The sequence below is a fragment of the Manis javanica genome, chromosome 14 (assembly GCF_040802235.1).
Source record: "Manis javanica isolate MJ-LG chromosome 14, MJ_LKY, whole genome shotgun sequence".
Taxonomy (NCBI): domain Eukaryota; kingdom Metazoa; phylum Chordata; class Mammalia; order Pholidota; family Manidae; genus Manis; species Manis javanica.
This window is the reverse complement of record NC_133169.1, coordinates 86,853,709-86,869,660: the sequence shown is the minus strand read 5'-3', so window position 1 is coordinate 86,869,660 and position 15,952 is coordinate 86,853,709. Positions and strand designations below refer to the sequence as shown.

At 46.3% G+C, this 15,952-nt stretch overlaps 1 protein-coding gene and 1 long non-coding RNA gene across 6 annotated transcripts in view; one reads left to right on the top strand and one right to left on the bottom strand.

Moving 5' to 3' along the window:
* Positions 1-347: 347 nt before the first annotated feature.
* NRG2 (neuregulin 2) overlaps positions 348-15,952 on the top strand; it is a 169,331-nt gene continuing 153,726 nt past the window's right edge. For all 5 annotated transcript variants that reach the window (XR_012125133.1, XM_037016354.2, XM_017656476.3 and 2 more), the window contains exon 1: positions 348-1,186. Coding sequence is in view for 4 of the 5 variants with exons in the window: in XM_037016354.2 (XP_036872249.2) it covers positions 502-1,186 (685 nt within the window). In the remaining variant the exon portion in view is untranslated. The remainder of the gene's footprint in view (positions 1,187-15,952) is intronic.
* On the bottom strand, positions 5,982-15,447 carry LOC140846198 (uncharacterized). Its single transcript, XR_012125134.1, has 4 exons — positions 15,262-15,447; positions 14,998-15,156; positions 14,175-14,222; positions 5,982-7,464 (listed from the first exon to the last, which is right to left on the bottom strand). It is a non-coding gene; the product is annotated as an uncharacterized lncRNA (long non-coding RNA).

Below are 15,952 nucleotides of genomic sequence, written 5' to 3'. Positions count from 1 at the left end.
GCCGCCCTGGGAGCCGGACCCACCCGGCGGCCGCCCCGCGTGCCCCTCCCGTCACGGGACGGAGCCGGCCATCGCTTGTCCCCGTTGCGCGCACCGCGCGCTGCCCGCTGCCCGGCGGGCAGCCCCGAGGGCCAGGACGGGCCTCGCGCGCGCCCTGCGGGCTCCCAGGCGGGCGCTGCAGCCGCGCAGCCCGGCGGCCCCTGCGGGAGCTGCGCTCCGCGCTCCTCGGGGGCAGAGGGGGCGCGAGAGAGCAAGTGGGCGGGCGTCCTGCGCTCCGCAGCCTCCGCCCGGTCGTGGCGCGCAGGGTGCGAGCGCCGCGCGGCTCCGCGCTGCGCATCGCGGCCCGCTCGCCGCCTGCCCCCGGCCGGGCTGGGCACCTCCCCGGGCTGCCGGCGGAGGGCTGCGAGGCGCCGGCGTTACGCTGTTTCCGGTTTTCTAGCGGGCTGTTTCCCCTCCCAAGGCGGCGGCGGAGCGGCGGAGCCCCCCAAATGGCCTGGCCAGATGCGGCAGGTTTGCTGCTCAGCGCTGCCGCCGCCGCCCCTGGAGAAGGCTCGGTGCAGCAGCCACAGCCACAGCAGCAGCGGCAGCGGCAGCAGCAGAGGCAGCAGGAGCGGCAGCGGGAGCGGCAGCAGCAGCGGCAGCAGCAGCCCCAGCCACAGCAGCAGCAGCGCCTCCCGTCCCGCTGCGCCGCCCGAGCCGCGGCCGCCGCGACAGCCGCAGCCCCGCAGCCCCGCAGCCCCGCGAGCCGCAGCCGCCGGCGGCATGAGGCGCGACCCGGCCCCCGGCTTCTCCATGCTGCTCTTCGGTGTGTCGCTCGCCTGCTACTCGCCTAGCCTCAGGTCGGTGCAGGACCAGGCGTACCAGGCGCCCGTGGTGGTGGAGGGCAAGGTGCAGGGGCTGGTCCCGGCGGGCGGCCCCGGCCCCAACGGCACCCGCGAGCCGCCCGCCGCGGGCCGCGTGGCGCTGGTGAGGGTGCTGGACAAGTGGCCGCTGCGCAGCGGGGGGCTGCAGCGCGAGCAGCTCATCAGCGTGGGCTCCTGCGCGCCGCTGGAGAGGAACCAGCGCTACATCTTTTTCCTGGAGCCCACCGAGCAGCCCTTAGTCTTCAAGACGGCCTTCGCCCCGCTCGACACCAACGGCAAAAACCTCAAGAAAGAGGTGGGCAAGATCCTGTGCACCGACTGCGGTGAGTCGCCCCCTCCCTCCGCGGGGCCGGGGGGCGCGAGGGGGCGGGGACGCTGCAGGTGCCCGGGCCTGGGGGCCGCCTGCCAGTCCTGCGCGGCGGGGAGGCCGGGAGGTGCCGGGCGGGGGCGGGGGCGCTGGCCTGTGCCGGGGGGTCCGCGGCTGCTTGCGGCCTGTGCAGCTGGACGGCTGCCTCGCAGCCCGGCGGCAGGACAAACGGGGCGGCGCTGGCCAGGCTCAGCGAGCCGGGAGTGGCCCTCGGAGGCCTTGCCCGCTGTTCCCGCGGGCCTGCCTGCCCAGGCGGCCGGGGTCTGCAGGCGCCGTGGGCACACTCCCGGGCCGTTCAGGCCTCCCGTGCAGGTTCTCCGGGGGAAAGGCGGCCCCCGCCCTCCTTCCTCTCCCGGGCTCCGCTCTGCTCCCCACACCGCTGGCGCAGACAGAGTTGACTTTTCCTGATACTGTATTCCGTGCGTCCTCCGTGAGGCTCGGATTTTTTCTCCGGCGTGAATGCCTGTCTTGGCTAGGCGGGTAGCACAGCCTCCTCTTAACCTCCGGGACTAGCGAGCAGACACCTCTTTGGCTGCGTTTGGGAGATCTTACTAGTCCTGTTGATTGTGATGACGGTGAAATAGAGTAACTTCTGCTGAACGCTGTTAAGTTCAGCTCTGACATCTTACTGGCAGGATGTGTGGACTGCATCTCATCTTCACGATGTTGGGTGCTGCACAGGAATGCAGGTGATTAGAAACAAAAACTGAAATCTGTAGAACTGTGCAGCTGGGAATGGAGGTCTCCCATGTCAGAAGTCAAAGAAATGTCAGTTTAAGCACTTTTCCCTTTTGTCCCTGAATTCAGTACTTACTGTTCATTGTTCATTAAGGCAGTTCAAATCAAACTGTCCCCTTTACTGGAGAATTTGGTCTTAGCTTGTCTTGTGTTTACTCTGTTCAACTTGGGGTTTCATTTTGTCCCAACTGAGGCTGAATTTGGTACTTGCAGTGTGACTCTGAGCTGTGAAATCACTGAATTGTGATAGATGTCCTGGGCTGTCACTGAAGTTGGCATGTTTACCAGTCTACCAACTGATTCTGGGTAGTGTAGATATGAGTAGCAAAGAATGTGTAAGAGCTCATAGGAAGTTTTGCTGCCCTCATCTTTCTGGATCAATGCTTTCCTTCTTTCTCCTATCCCCCACCCCTCACCCCTGTCCTTCAAGAGACAAATTTTAGTTTAGTGGGGGGAATATATCTAGGCATTGATCCCTTTACTTTAATTGGAAGAACCTGGCAGTATCTTAATAAGGAGGAGAAAAACTTTGGTGATAACTGCAATTTATCTCTGACATTGTTCTGGGGAATACTGTTAACTGCTCTTTCATGTTGGTTTTATGCTCTGAAATGTTTTACGATAACAAGTTGTGACCAGTGAAGAATTTCTCATTTTTCATTCTGTTAAGTATTTTATCTGAGATCCCTTGGGGAGCTGTGGAAATGTATTGTACAGTGGGAAATAGATAGTAAAAACATTTATTGAACCTTGTCCAAGGACAGCTTCTGTTTTTGGTTTGCTCCTGAATATGCACAGTGCACATTGCCACACAATCCCCAGTCTAGTCCCCTGAGACCCAGTGGTCATTGTCAGATAATCCCCTGTCCTCCTCATCCTCCTCCTTTTTCCCTTTGCCCTATCAATTATAATTCCCCCATGAAATATAATTGTTTTAGTGAGCATTTAAGAGTTTAATAGTTGAATGTAGAGATCACGCGTGAACGATTGGGAGTCAGAAATATAGTCTGCTTTTAGGTTATGATCGTCTCATATTATTAAAAAAGCATGTGTGTAGCACAGTTCTCAGATAAATTTAGGACCTCAATCACTGCTAAAGGGAAGGCCGCCACACCTCACAAATCAGCAAGGAGCAGAAATGTATACAGAAGTAAACATTTTAGAATGCAAAGATTTTTGCTGTGAACTGATAGTGTATAGATGTGAGTCTCTGGGTAGGGGGCTTTATATATGAGGATTAGAAATTAAAGGATGTATTTGGGAGAAGAAACTTGTGGAACAAATGATAACAGGACAGAAGAACATAAACTGCATTTTTTTATTTTCTACTATGTGGCTAAAGAAAACACGCACTGGTGATGGTATATTGAATAAGGAAATAAAATCATCCTAACTAACCACAACACCTTCCTTGTGCTCAGCAGGAAATAACTAACAAATTCATTTTCTGTTTTCTATCTCTAAAGAAAGCCCTCTGGGCCACAGGGTCACTGGGAACATTTTCTCCTTGGAGCAGATTTGCCCATTGCAAAATAGGGAAACTGGCACTTGGAAACTGTCATCGTCGCCGTTATATTGAGCAACTGTGGGTGAATTGTTACTTTGTTTAGCAGTTCAGGTCTGAGTATGCCTGGGTTCTGTGTTTTGGTGATCATCTAGAAAGCTGTGTTTTGGTGGGCCAGGAGTTTGGACTAATGTGCCATTTCAAGGGATATATTCTGTTTACTTGTTAGCATATGTTTCTGTAACACCAATGCAGGGGTCATACTGGACCCTTCTAAAAGGGTCTCACAAATGGCTAATTTCTCTGCAACTGTTTAATGTTGATTTGAAGCCAGTGAAAGTGTTGCTGGAATAGCAGTATCTGCCAGAGGGGCATTTTTATAGAACTACTGTGTATCATCCATCCAAAATTACTACCTCCAATAAAGAGTTGAGTAAAAATATTTGCATTTCTAAAAAGATTGCATACATGGAGGCTGCTTTCTGTGCCTTCTGAGAAAAGCAGAGGAAAAAGAGCAAGAAAGGACTCTTAGGGATTAGCAAGTCTGTGCAGTGTTGTGAAAGCATCCTGTTCTGCAAATAGTCCTGCATTTTTAATGATGGTTGCATATATTTTTGTATAATCACGCCCTATCTTGTTGCTTTCCTCTATATATGGTCTAAAGCAGTTTCCTTATTGAATAGATACAGGACATAGCATTAAAAAAGAAAGATTAATTCTAACTTTGGGACTTTTTGATTTGCAATTTTCTTCCAATGTATGGTGTACTTTGCTGTTAAAGACAGAAAAGGTGTATTCCCCCAGGACTTTACATTCTTTAGGATAATTTTTAATTAATCTGGTACTCAGATTCACATATTAGAGGAAGGTGGTTCACAAAATTCAGTATAGCAAAAGTGACTGCATATTTTTTAAATGCTGTTTATTTAAAGAATCTTTTCTTTCCAGCCAGCTGGGAACCCAGCTGTGCTGCAGCTTGAAGATAGGAAAGTGAAACTGGATTAGAAACTGACCGGTCCTGGGGCTTAGGACAAAGATGGGTTGGAGATTCAGGGGTAGAGTTACCATTGCAATGTCATTATTTCTCTGAGTGGCTGCTTTCCTTTTTGGGAGGAGCAGAAGCTATATCATATCTTTGAGATCTTATTTCTCCTACCTCTGCTGCCCCCCGGTGTTTGGTACCATTCTTGGTTCATAGAGGGACTCTCATTAAGAGTCTTTTGAATGGACTAAGTCAAGTGAAGTTAAACAAGCAAGCCTCCAGATTAATACTAAAACAACCTTAACTCTGATCTGTGACATGAAGTCCAGTGAAGAAAAACCGAGTTTGATGATAGCCTTTACCTGTCGCTGTGGGAACCTGTTTTTCACCCCAGGCATCGGTTATCAACTAGAGTACTTAACCACAATGTGCTTAATCATTGTGCTGATTAGTGTTAATGGGATTTGAGCAGTAAAGAATAAAGGTCTTGATGGAAAAGACCCCCCACCCCCACCTTTTTCTCCTTTTTCTGCGAGTAGATTACCACTCTCCTTCCCCCATGTTTAAACAAAAATAAAACAACACACTCAGTTTGGATGAACAGATGTTTTGGGAGCTAGAGAGCATATGGTATATTAACTAACGAGGCGACTAACTTCCTCTTGGTCCCAAACCTCCATTAACATCCTTTATTATCTAGGACATTTTAATTTTATTTCCCAATGGCAAATACATTCTTAGCTTTTCTTTTTATTAAGTTGTATTTGTATTTTTGAATTTGTAACACATTTATATGGCTCAAAATCCAGGAGGTTCATAAGAAGACAGGGTGAAAAGACTTCCTCTCAACCCTGTCCTCAGCCACCCAGCTCTGAGGCAATTGCAAAATAATATATTCCTGAAATGTGTATTTCTCTAAAAGCAAAATGTTTTTCAAAGTAGTCTTATATTTTTCTCTTAACAGATGGAGAATGTAAATTTTGCCACTAAGCCAATTTTATGGTAAATTCTTCCCATTGAATACATATTTATTTTGTTAACCTAACCTAAGATCTTAACCAGTACCCTACCTCCCAAATAATACTCTAGGATCAGAAATAAAAATATCAACTTAGTTTTCAGATACTTTGCCATTAAGACGATTTGTATGACAATGAATTTTGTGAGAGTCTTAACTGGAATGCTCAAAGGAGAGGTCCAGGGGTCTGTCCCTGAGCCATAGGGCTGCAGTTCTGCACATGCAGCAGTCCCTACTGTTCCCCACTCTTGGTAAGCTCACAATAGCATCCATGTGGGGAATCACGTGATTCCACAGATGGAAAGAGAAAACCCCACAGGACAGGATTGCTTTGATTTCCATTTAGAAGCCAAAGACTCCAGTTGCTGATAAGAGTTTGGTTTTGACCATATTCATGTACAGCTGGTACGATTCCAAGGGGAATGAGCCACTGGAATATTATTTTGAAGTACATTTAAGGTAACTGATTTGAACATAGTGTTAAAATTTCAGAGGGTCAGAAAGTTGCCATTTGAATAAGTGGTAAAAAAGGAACTCTGCAAATCTAAAGAGTGACAAGTCTTCACCCTCTAAATCCTGTTGGCTTCATGGCACTTGGCAGTTTTCAACGCTGAGGCGGAAAAAGGATGATGGTGTCAGTATCAGTGATGTTTCCCCTCCACAGTCTTCAACAACTCGTTCTGGAGTTTTTCTTTTCAAGATCCGGAGTCTGTTAGTATAATTTGCACCAAAGGTAAAAGAAATTTCCCCCTAGACTTTTGAGTTTTGGATGACGTTTGTGAAATGGGGATTTTTGTCTTTCTTGTTTCTAGTGAATTAACCCTCCCTTCCCACTTATTTATCAGAATTTGTTCATAGAAATAAATCCAATTTATGAATTTCAAGAGACGATACAGGGGACAGTTTCAAAAACTGGGGGAAATAGATGAAGTGCTAAATTATGACAAGTTCGAAAAAAATGACCATCGTGTGAAATGAGACCCCTAATGCTCTTGGTGCACTAGAGCTCCATGGAAGGCTGTAGGTACTAAAGCAAACCTACAGGATGACATGAAAGAGGACAGACTGTCCCAGGTAGACAGCTTGGAAGCTTTTGCCGATCTGGGGTCAAAAGACAGAGATCCGCACTGACTGAGAGTTTTTGCTGCTAATCAGCTGTAATGGTTTTTGTAATTTTGAACCGAGAGTCTGTTAAGAAGCTTTCTTTGGCGAGTTGTGGCTGGCAAAGGTGGCACAGGAGCTCTGCTCCACAGTAGCACTCCCTCCCACTTGGTCCACACAGTGAGACCCAAATGGCCTCTCCTGGGACCTCCTCTGGGACAGAGCCTCTTAGCTCTTCTCTCCACCTCTGCTCAGGACCTGATTGTGCTGCCTGCCTCCCTGGGTGGGGCTGAAGATGGCTAGCGTTCCCTTTACCCTTGCAGATGTGTCCAGAGTGGCAGAGGTCCAGGTATCCTGGACGCTTTCCATCTTCTACTAGCAACAGAGCCCCCCAAGATGTGATGTTCAGGTTACTCTTTATTCTCTCTTCAGAAACAGAATCCTTAATGGTTCTCTTTTTCCTTCACAGCTTTTCTGCCCTGAGCTGGTGGACTCTGGCTTCCCCCTCCGTCTTCCCTCCCTCATCTGCTTATACACACTGAGGATCTGTCTTTGTCCTTTAGACTGGACTGTTTTCTTGGTCTTGATCTTGATACTGGTCCAACTAACAGAAGCCCAGCTGAGCTAGCATTCCTCAGGGCTGAATGAGAGGAAGGGCACCACATAGCTAAATACCTGGTCCGGCCCATGGGAATGTCTGGACGGCAATAATCCGATTGTGACCGTCGTACGGTTTGGTATCCCAGAACCCATATTACTAAAAGAGCTTTCTTTCAATCCTATCTTTCGAATGTTTGCTTCGACAGATGTTTGAACATGGGCTCTGTGTAAAGAACCAGGTACCTCAGGGTGTTGCCTCAGACATGGTTCCTGTCATCAAGGAGCTTCCATCTAGGAGTACAAAGATATAACAGTAATTCAATGCAGAATATGATAAATGCCACAAGATACATTAACATAGTGCTTTGGGGAGGAGAGGAAGCGTCCTAAAGGAAAGATCATGTCTGCATAAAGGATTAAAGACAGTTTCTTGGAAAAGTAGTTCGGCATGGGCCTCTAAAAGTCAGAGATAGATGAGGTGGGGGTGGTTTAGGGATAGACACGAATCGATTGGTTAAGTCTATCCCATGCAGAGAGAGCAGCATTTTCGGTAGCAGAATGGCATGTTTGTGGTGTATAAAATAACCAGAATGAATCGGAGAAATGGGCAGGAGTCTGGAGAGGTAGATGAGGGTGATATTTTCACCTCTCTTGAATGCTGGGCTAAAGAGTCTATTTGTAATTATGGAAGTAGTATATGAAGGCTTAGTGACTCAGTAACGGTTTGCAGTTATCAGTGAATGGGTCTTACACTGAGTTTGTTAAATTCCATACGTATTTCATGTTTTCTGGATGCTGTTATAAATGGTATTTTTGTCTAATCTTGTTTCCCAGTTACTCATTGCTAGTATATAAAAAGACAATTTTTTAAATGGTATCACGTGACCTTAACCTCACTTATTCTAATAATTTGGGGGGGTAGATTTCTTTTTTTTTTTCTATGTACATAATGGTGTCATCAATGAAAAAAGAGAGTTTTACTTTTTCCTTTCTAATCTGTTTGCTTTTAATTATTTGTCTTGCCCTGTTGCACTGGCTGCAACTAACAAATACAATGTTGAGTAAGAGCAATGAACAACTTTGCTCTATTCGTGGGGGGAAAGCACTCAGATTTTCACTATTAAGTGTGATGTAAGCTGAAAGTTTTTCATAGGTACCTTCCTTTAAAAAAAAAGTCTACTTAATACAGTGTAATGACTAAGAATTTGGGCTGTAAAGCCAGATGGACCTGTGTCTGGCAACCATCTTCTGTACTTTCCAGCTGGGTGATATTGGGCAAGTTATCTCTTTGTCATGGTTTCTTATAAAATGGGGGTAGTGATAGCACCTAACAGGACTGCTATGAGTATTAAATGAGATAATGCATGTAAAATGATTAATAAAGCACTTGCTCAATATATGTTAATTATTAACAAACTCACTTAGACCAATGTGAGCATTTCAAAAGACTAGTAAGTGAAAATTTTAAATTCTAGAAGTAGGCTAAAAACGACAGGCAAGGGGGGAAATTTTCACTAACAACTATGTTTTGCACCCAGATGTTCCTATTTATCTCAACTTGAGATTCACTGGGCTGGTCTGGGGACATGGGGGTGAGGAGAGAATGGGCTCTGTAGGTGACCTAATTGTAGAGAAGCCCACATGAGTCCAGGGTAGGAATGCTTGTCCTGTGCAGGTCACAAGTAGGCTACACATCTGTTGTATCCATGGGTCTGTGTTGGTCAATTTTTTTGGGAAACCCACAGATAGATACTGTTCTTCTCTATCATAAATGGGATGACTAAGACCAATATTCCAAAGTGTCCCTTTTGAAATATCACCATGTCTGTGGGGCCAACCAAGGCCCCATGTTCTGGATCCTGCCTGGCTTGCTCTTTGACTTCAGCAGGTCTTATCTTACACTGTATTGTTATTGGGAGACATTGTGGAAAGTCTCTGGAAAATAGCTGGAAGCTTCTTTTTCTCCAAGAAAGCAGGTCTTTGATCCATCCTGCTTTGATCTAGGGGTTTCCAGAGCAGGGGATGGGTTCATGATGCATCATTCATACTTCTTTCCTCGTTTCTGTACTGGGTTGAGATGGATCTGGTGGCCACTCAGAGTCAAAGAAATAAGAGTGTGGGCATATTACAGGTGGCATTTTGGGAGTTTGTGGGGTTTAATTTTAATTTTAATTAGTTAATTAATGTATGGAACCTGATGAAAGTATGAACCTTAAATGTTTGTAGGATAAAGACTTCCTGCTTTGGGTTCTTGCCCTAATTATTTGCTGGGTGTTACTGCCCCGAGGATGCTGTGCTGGTCTTACATTCCTGACGTCAAGAAGTATGCCTCACTGTTTTCTTATTCTTGGAGTTTCAGTATTTATGGTCTGTATCACTTATATGATGCTTATCATTTATGCCACGCATGGTTAATTATCTTTTGATAGGTCAATACCTGTCTCCTTCACCTGATTGTAAGGTTGTTGGGGGCAGTAACTTAAAATGTATTTAAGTAAATATTTGATTAATGGCTATTGTCAAATAAAAAGGGAATGAGTGAGCCCTTGTGCCTTCTCTACTGACCGCTTTTGTCCAAAACAAATTTCAAGGTTCCTCAAATGACAGCACAGGCTAAAGGACTAGACAACCTTGGGAAGCACCTTCAGACACCTTAATAAAGGACTGAATTTTGCTTTACAGTTATGTGTCTATTCAGTTTTTTGGGTTTTTTTTTTTTTCTGGATAGTCCGTAGTATCTTCGTTTTCTTGCAAGTAATTCTCTTTTCTCAAGTTTTGGAATTACGTCTAGGTGGTTTTCCTCACGCATGTCAATATTGCGCCTTGTGTTCCCTTTCTGTCTTTTGGTTAGTTGGCATTCTGCAAAACTCTCCAGTTTCACTTGCCGCATGAGCTCTCTGGCTATTCCCCGTCCTGGTTTCTCACCAGATCATCCCACTGACCTCTGTTACTCTGGATGCGCATGCTTCAAGCCGAATACCTTAAGAGGTAACAGGTCTGACCAGACATCTTCTGTAGTAAGCCAAGCTCACAATTAGGAGGGGCCATAGCTTTTAGCTTAGTACGCAGCTTGGGGGCCTCTGGAGGGCACCACTGGTTCTCAGATCATCGTGTTTTTGCCACAAGGGTGGGGAGTGAGAAACGAATTTTCTTCATGTCTGTCTTTTGGCAAGTTCATTCTTGCACCATTTCCTTGAAGTGCTCTTTCTTCCATGTCTGATGGGCTGAAGTATTGGGTGGGGGTTGGGGAGACTCTCTGGAGGGAGCCCTCTTCTAGCTCAGAGCTCCTAGGGACCACTGGTCATCACCTTGCAGGAGGCTGTGGCACTCAGCTTCCTCGACTCACGTCCCTTCTGCTGGTGGTCCTGACCGTTAGTGTATCTCAGGACAGTACCTCCCCACAGATGCTTAGGCCCTAATGAATTTCACAGGCACTGCCCAACTGATGACTCTCCTCCGGAGTGACTTTGTATGGCTTTAGAGAGGAGAATGTATGTACCCATCAGGATGGAACAGGTAGATGAAGTAGGTGATCTGTCATGTCTGAATTCTTGTCTCTGAATGAGAAAAACAGCGCAGCTGCACCCAGTGCGACTTTCCCAGCAATGTCATTTGCTACTTGGATTTCAGGGAAAAAAATGACAAAAAAGAAGAATTTTTTAAAAAGGAAGATAGGAGTCTTAGACCATGGCATGATCCAGTTGTCACAGAATGAAGCCAAGGCCCACGAGTGAGGAGCTTCTTGGGAAGGACACTGGGGCTCCCAAAGGCAGCCTGTCTGATCGCTTACTTGTAGTCGGTTTCCTTTTCATGGTCTGTTCATACGGGCTTTACTTCTGAGACCCTCTTACCTGGGCCTCCACACCTCCCACCTCATCCCACCGTGCTCCCTGCCTTCTTACCAAGGCCTGCTGTCATACTTGATTTGTCATAAATGTAACAGCCGTTCCTCAGCTCCCATTCCCAAGAACCAGAGAAGTTTCCAGAAATTTCTACCACCAAGTTTCCAACTCTTCTTTGGACCTCAGGTCTGATGGGCCTACTGGGAAGGAAGGAACAAGGCCTGGGATAGGTCCCTAGGAAGGTGGAACCACATCCAACAAATCAGGCTAAATCTCTCTCAGGTTCCATTCTTTTGGGAAAAAATGTGGGGTTTTTCCAAGAAGACCTTTCCCATACGCCCATACATTCATTTTCAAAAAGGAAACTTTCTCCAAAAAGGCCAATAACATGCAGTGGCCTCTTAGTAACATGTACATTGAATTGTCTTGGCCGAGTGCTGACAGTAAGCCCTTTCGATGGTGCCTCCGGGGCTTGGCCCAGGTGTTTCAGGCTGAAACTGAGAATATCCGAGGATGTGGAGCCAGATTGTATCAATCTCTGGGCAGAGCAAGACATCATCGCCTCTGAGAGAAAGAAACTGCTCCTGGGAAAGAATTACCTCGTAGGCTGAAGGGAGGCACACGGGTGGCCCCCAGATTGGGAGGGAGCTTGCTGTCTTTGTTTCTTATTATGTAAATTATCTGAGTAGGTTTCTACTGTGCGTGGTAGGCACCCAGCTAGCTGAGAGGACAAATGGGAGCTGAGACTGGTTCCCTTGGAAATGCTGTTTTCACCTCCGCTAGTTCTACCCCGCTTCCACCTTTGTCCACACACAGTGGGCTCCTGGCTTCTGCTGTGTGCTGTCACAGTGTCAGGGCCTCTGGCGAATGGCCTGCCTTAGGCCCAGAGTTTGTTGTACAGAAGTAAGAGGTAAAGGCATTGGTTTTAGATTCATTCTGTGAAGGGAGCAGCAGAAACTTCAGTGCATCCTAGGGAGCCATGTCTAAACATCATGTTGATAAAGGGTCCTGGTGGGTTTGATGGTCCTCACTGGGCTGTATTTTTTAAAAGTAAGTACAGCTCACCTCTGGAGTTAAATAACAGCCTAACGATCCCAGAGCAGGGGTGATGGTTGTCATAGTAAGAGGAAGAGTAGAAAAGGGCAATAATGCCTCTCTTGCCACGTGTCATAGGGTAACCCAGTGGACATTACTCTCCATCCTGTGGGTCCAAGATGACTTTCTTTGAAAGAGCTGGTCCCGACAACTGAGAGTCTGGGGGAGTGGGTCATGGCTGGCCCATGGCTGACTGGTCACCCTTAAAGATGGAAGTTGGCTTGTGGGACCCGCCATGGGTTCCTCTAGTAACATTGGAGGGGAGTATTTGGTTCTTTCCCCTCCCCCTCCCTCTCAGGTCCGTCACTGGCCCTTCTCCTTTTGACCACCTTGTAAAGGGTACAATTCCTAAGGGGCTGTTCCTGGTTCTTTTCTCAATTTATGTAATCTGTTTTGAAGTTTCAACCAGCAGCATAGCGTTCAGACTGCATGCTCTGGAGCTGACTGAAGGGTGAATGCTGGCTCTGTCATAAGAATTCAGTGAGTTAGTCCCTATAACGTGCTTAGAACACTGCCTGCTTGTAGAAATATTCAGTGCAGCCTGCCTGCAATTACTGGTCTTGACATGTCTACTGTTAGCGAAAGGACAATGGCTTTGGATTCAGACTGATATTTATTAGAATCCTGACTCCCTTTCTTACTAGCTATGTGAACTTGGGAAAAGCCCCTTAATTTTTCTGAGTACTAGTTTCCAACTGTCTGTTTCAGTTACTTATTCTACACAACAGATCACCCCAAAACAGTAGTGCTTCAAACAGCAACAATTCTTTGTTATTATTTCTCATAGTCCTGGGGGTTGACTGGGCTCAGCTAGGAGGTTTGGCATCCAATTTTTTGTCAGGTGGTGGCTGAGTAGTCAGACAGTAGCTGACCAGGTTGCTTCAAAGTTCTCTCCTGGCATGTCTAGCAGTTCTTGCTGGCTGGTTCTAACCCGGCAGTTTAGCTGGGATTGAGGGCCAGGGACCCCGCCTGGGAGCTGCCCAAGAGAGGGCTGAACAAAGAGCTATACTGTCTTTTATGATGTGGCCCCAGAAGTCACTAGCATCAGTTCTATCACATTCTGTTCGTTAGGAGAGTGCTACTAAGCCCTAGCTAGGTTCAAGGGCAGCAGAATTAGACTCTACCTGTTGGTGGAAGGATTGTCAAACAATTTGTGGACACATTTTGAAACCATGACAGTATTCCCTCTCGTTACAAATTATTTACAGTCCTCAGATACAAAAAATACTCTCATCCTCACCCAAGATCCTCCTCCCTCAAAAAAGTCTCATCCGTATGACACTAGGCTCAGGTCTGGGTGCAGATGGGACCTCTCTGATACGGTTCCATGGGTATAAGAACTCAAGCGTTGTTCCTCTTGACGTGAAGAAGTAAACTAAAGAGACAGGTTATCTGTCCCCTTCCCCCACCACACAATGCTGGAATAGACTTAGGATAACTGCCATAGATGCCCCCCTTTTAAAAAATTGGTAATGCTTAAACATTCTAGAATGAATTTATTTTTTAATTTAAATTTTGAAATATTAGACCTATAAGAAAGTTGCAAAAACAGTACAAAGACTGTCCTTTGCCCAGCTTCCCCAAAGTATACAATAGTATAATCGTATTCTACTGTTGTATAATAGTATTGACGCAATAAAACTAACTCATCCATAGATGTTATTCAGATTTTGCCAATTGTCTTACGAATGGCCTGTTCCCAGTGCAGGATCCGATCTAGACTCACACATCACATTCAACTGTCGTGTGCCCTTAGTCTTGTGTCTGAGGGAGACGTTCCCGTTTAGAAAGGGGAGCCCTGGCCGTTCTGAAATCCATCCTGGCACAGGAGTCGGCTCAGTCCTACCGCCTGGGAATGCTTCTCCACTGTTCTTGGTCTTGCCCTATGGGCTCCTGGTTTTGCCTCCAGAAAAATAACCTCCCTTTTCCATAAAATGTAGCCTGTGTCTACAGCCAAGTAGTTCCTCAGTATTCTGTGTTCTTGTAAGTGATGGGTCAGTCAGGCCCAGTCACAAAAGGAGACACAGGAAAGGCCCCCCAAAACAAAGTTTTTACTATACTCACAGGCAGTAGAAAGGGGGTCACCACATGCCACACAGTCACAGGGGAAGGCTTTGGCCAGGTAGCAAAAGACAGAAAAGAGAGAAAAGCATTAGGCTGGAGACTTTATTGGGGCTTCCTTGGGGGAGGTCAAGGCAAGGCAGGCTAAACAGTTCAGGACTGGCTAGTTTGAATGATTTTGGTGAGCTCTAAGCTATAGGGGTGGCTCTTGGGATGATTAAGGGGCAGAGAGAGGAGGCGGGGCTCTGGATTGGTTAGTTTGCATATCAAAGGTATGTTCCTGGCGGACTCTCTTGGTATCTCCAAGAACTGGCTTGCCCCAAGGGGTAGTCTCTCCCCAGCCAGAAAGGGCTTTTTAAGACCATAATATATTGAAAATAAAAACTCTTTTCAGTATAGACAGCCCACTTCCTACCAGTAGAGGTTTCAGAGTCCAAAGGCTTCTTTTCATTTTGTGCTATTTGGGCCCTTTTAGTCCAAGCTGGCAGTGTTCCTGCTAGTAGACTCCTTTTTATAACTTTGTGGTTTGCCTATGAATCTTATCAGGGTTCACTACAGTAGACAAAAGCCACACTCTCAAGTTTTATCGAGTTAAGCTCTTCTCTACCTTGAGCACCCTGTGCAGCTGCTGTGGGGCCGCATCTTTCGGATTACTGGAATCCCTATTCTTTAACGGAAAGGACCTAGGAGGCATGTCCTTAAGATCCTTGGAGGACCGTCTGTCTGTCTCAAAGACTCTTTGAGGCATTGCCTTTGATCTTCCTTAGGTCTTAACAGAGGATACAATTCTAAATGTCTCAAATTGAGCTCATTATCTTTTCCTTACCATATCTTATTCTCCACAAGAAACCCCCGTCTTAGATAATAACATCAATCTAGTCTTCCAAGCCGTTAGAAAACTCAAAATCATCTGCTGGAGTCAGCTTTCTAAAACAAAGTGATTCTCTCAGCCCAACCCAGAAATCTTCAGTAGCTCTTTATTGCCCTTAGGTAAATGTATAAAGTGAGAACTCCTTCAGTGGCATGCAAGGCCTTCCGCTCTTGGACCCCCACCTACCTTTAAGCCCTGAGCCCAATCTTCCACACTTACTCTTTGCTATAGCCAAAATGTACTGCTCTGAAATTTTTGAACCCATTTTACATTTTTCTTCCTTTGTGCCTTTGCACATTCTGTTCCCTAGGCTTGTTTATGCTTTTCCTTGCCTTCTCTGTCAGTTTCTAGCCTCCTCATCTTTCAGCTCAGATCCCACTTCTCTTCAAAGCTTTTCCTGATCCCCTCAGTCTGAATGAATTGTGGCATCCTCTATGTTTCTGTGACAGTTCATAGCTATTGTGTAATCATAATGGTCTGTTCTGCCATTTAGCATAGTCAGATGGGGAAGCAGGGCATGCATGTATGGTCCTCTAGACTGTGAGCTTCTAGATTCTAGATTCTAGAAGGATCTATCTTCCTGATGTTTTTTGTGCCTTATGTAAGTTAGATGGCTAACCAACTGCTCAGTGACTTGAAAGGAGAATGGATTTTACTTTTAGGATTGGAACTAGCAGTTGGGAATAAGCATCTGGTTCATGGAAGGAGATCAATCTCGGTCTATGACATGTTGGTAGAGATTTGAAAGTAGTAAATCGAGGCAATCTCTTTAGATGAAAATGGGGGTTTGATTTAGTGACAAAGTGCTACATTGGACTCTTTACTATCATTGTTGCTGCTGTTTTTAACAATAAAAACCAAATCTCTGATGTGTGGCCTGGAGTCTATTTTTTAAGCCTCTATGGAAAGC